The sequence below is a fragment of the Hyla sarda genome, chromosome 11 (genome assembly GCF_029499605.1).
Source record: "Hyla sarda isolate aHylSar1 chromosome 11, aHylSar1.hap1, whole genome shotgun sequence".
Lineage (NCBI taxonomy): Eukaryota > Metazoa > Chordata > Amphibia > Anura > Hylidae > Hyla > Hyla sarda.
In genome coordinates, this window is record NC_079199.1 from 26,675,881 (window position 1) to 26,678,884 (window position 3,004).

General features: G+C 45.2%; 1 protein-coding gene across 1 annotated transcript in view; it reads right to left on the minus strand.

Moving 5' to 3' along the window:
• Window positions 1–1,277, minus strand: part of FOXG1 (forkhead box G1) — a 2,698-nt gene extending 1,421 nt beyond the window's left edge. Inside the window, exon 1 of the mRNA XM_056546911.1 lies at window positions 1–1,277. This exon is cut by the window's left edge and continues 1,421 nt beyond it. Coding sequence (XP_056402886.1) covers window positions 1–939 — 939 coding nt within the window. The 5' untranslated portion in view covers window positions 940–1,277.
• Window positions 1,278–3,004: the final 1,727 nt, after the last annotated feature.

The following is a 3,004-nucleotide window of genomic DNA, read 5'->3' on the forward strand; positions in this document are numbered from 1 at the left end:
GTCTACGCTCAAGCCATTGGACGTAGAAAAAGAGTGGTTGTTCCCCAAAGAGTTTTGAGTCAACACTGAGCTGTAGGGCATGGGGTGGCTGGGGTAGGCTGAGGTGGTCCCATTGTAGCTCAAAGTGCTACTGGCCCTTGGGTGGTGCAAGGAGAGGAAAGGGGACATAGGCCAATACAAGGAGCCGGCTCTATCCATGAAGGTCAGTCCTGTGGAGGTGAGCCTGGCCCCTCGCTTGAATGCCAGCTTGGCCCTAGATGTTGTAGACCTCCTCCGGAGCTTCCCAGTGGTCCCACCAATGAAGACATCATCGCTGCTGGGGTCTAACATCCAGTAGTTCCCTTTGCCGGGGTCATCGTAGTGACGAGGTACTTTGACAAAACACTTGTTCAGGCTGAGGTTGTGTCGGATGGAGTTCTGCCAACCCTGCTTGTTCTCCCGGTAGTAAGGAAAGTTCTTCATGATGAACTCGTAGATGCCATTGAGGGTCAGGCGCTTCTCTGGACTCTGGCGGATGGCCATCATGATGAGGGCATTGTAGGAGAAGGGGGGCTTCTCGTATTTGCCATTCTTTTTTTCCCCTTCTTTGCCATTCTCCCCATCTTTGCCGCCACCACCATCGACCTTCTTCTCCTCTGCTTTCTCCTTGTCATCTCCTCCCGGCATCTCAGAGGAGGCTGAGTCCACCTTGCCGGCTGGTAAACTCTCAGTTTTCACCTCCAAGAGGCTTTTGTCCAGGTCGTCCTCTTCCTGCACCGGTCTGTGGTGGCCCTGGAGGTGGTGTGCCTGCTGTGCCAGCTGGTGATGATGGTGGTGGTGGTGGTGATGAGGAGGCTGAGGGTGGTTGTCATTTTGGACCGCTTCAGGCACCAGGCTGTTAATGCTGAAGGATGACTTGGGGATCATTTTCACTTCCTTCCTTTCCCCCATGTCCAACATATCACAAAGATGGAAGCAGGGCACTCAGGTGGAGTAGCGGCAGCCGAGGAGGAGTAGTAGTAGTAGTAGTAGTAGTAGTAGTAGTCGCCGGAGCAGCGCTCAGGGCTCTGTCGCACCAATGTCTCCAAACACTTGTAAGTCATGTAGCAAAAAACAAAACGCACATAATATTGGTGTTAATTATAGGGGGGTAAATATATACATATATAAATATAAGCAAGAAGCCAGGGGAGAAAATGAATCAACTACTTCATGTCCCTTCAAAATAAACACAACAACCTCCCCTCTCAGCAACTAGAGTAGACAGCTATAGCTACAATTAATTCCAGACCCAGAGACACCAGCCTAAAAAAAAAAAGGAAGAATTTGGTTTAACCTTTGGGTGCTGGAACCAATGGGAGAGCTCTGACTGTAGGAACGTTTCTTCACCACTCCACCAATGGGGAATAGTATATTACACAAAGACCCTCCCAGACATTCTTCCTTCCCTCCCCCCACCCCCCTCCCAACTTCTTCAGCTTGCGGAGTGATCCGGGAGGGAAGCTCTTTACCTTCTCCTCCCCTCCCCCCTTCTTTTTTTTTTTTTTTTTTCCCAAACGTGATCCCCCTCCCTTTTTTTTTCCCTTTACCAAATATCTACCATTGCTTTCATCCCACTGTATTGGACCATCTTAGTTTTATACGTCAATATTTTCTCTTATTGATTAAAGTTTGTTTATACCTTTCTTTTTTTTTTTTTTTTTTTTTTTAGGGAGAAAATAACCATGGAGGAAAGAAAGTGGAAGAATCAAGGGACTACTTTACCGAGCTGAGGACTGAGTATATCGCTGAGCGCTTGAAGTCGTTGCATTTAATACATTTGTAACAGGATTGTGCGCTGCTTGATACATTGTTACATGTACCTGTTGTTTTTATTTATTTTTTGTTTTGTTTTTTTCTTTCCGATCTCTCTCTTCTATGTATTTAGTAAACAGAGGCACAGAAAAAGCTCATGTGATCTAATGGCGTCTCTCGGAAGGGATCCAAAATACGATCAGGCCTGGGGTTTTGGAGATGTTTCAATGGAAGGTGTGTAGGGTATATAAAAAAAAAAAAAAAAAAAGGCATCATCCCTTATTATTCCTCAAGGGTTAACCCTTCATCTGCCTGGGGAGATCAGCACCGCATTGCAGTGGAATTTGTGGCATTGCCCTACGTTCTGTGATTTTTTTTTTTTTTTTTCCTTTTCTACTTCTTTTACACTGGAAACCACAGAATGATTAATATTATACATTCATGAGATGATGGGATAACCAATCTGGATGATTGCAAGGCCTGGGATGATTAATATTATGTATGCAGTGGCCCTTGATTATTCCTATAGTCTCTGGGATATCTTACTGATGGGGGCTTTGTGTATGCACTGTAGACATTGCCTTGTTTGTAGACTCATTAGCAATTCTTCATCTTCTTTCTGTGATTGGAAATTAATGAGTAAGTGTCGTGACAGTGGGCGACTGGCTGATATTTACTGTGTGTTTGTGCTTCTTCCCTACTAACCCCAACCGGGAGAAAAATAAATAAACCGGGGGTGACCCTAGGTTCACAGTCAGGAGGAGCTGGAGCTGTGTGCACCATGTATGATGCAAGGTGAGATGAGCAGGCCTGTGGTACTAGTGTGTAGTAGATAGATTAGAGCAGTGCTTCCCAGCCAGGGTGTCTCCAGCTGTTGCAAAACTACAACTCCCAGCATGCCCGGACAGCCTTTGGCTGTCCGGGCATGCTGGGAGGTGTAGTTTTGCAACAGATTGAGGCACACTGGTTGGGAAACACTGGATTGGAGATAGATAGTTAGATAGATAAATAAATAGATTAGAGATAGATAGGTAGGAAGGTAGCCAGATAGATACATGCTATGGTGCATAATAGATTCGCAATTCATTTAGATAGATCGATTAGGGATAGGTAGGTAGGTAGCCAGATAGATAGATATGAGATAAATAAATAGATATATGCTATGGTGCATAATGGATTTGCATTTCATTTAGGTAGATGGATTAGAGATAGGTAGGAAGGTAGCCAGATA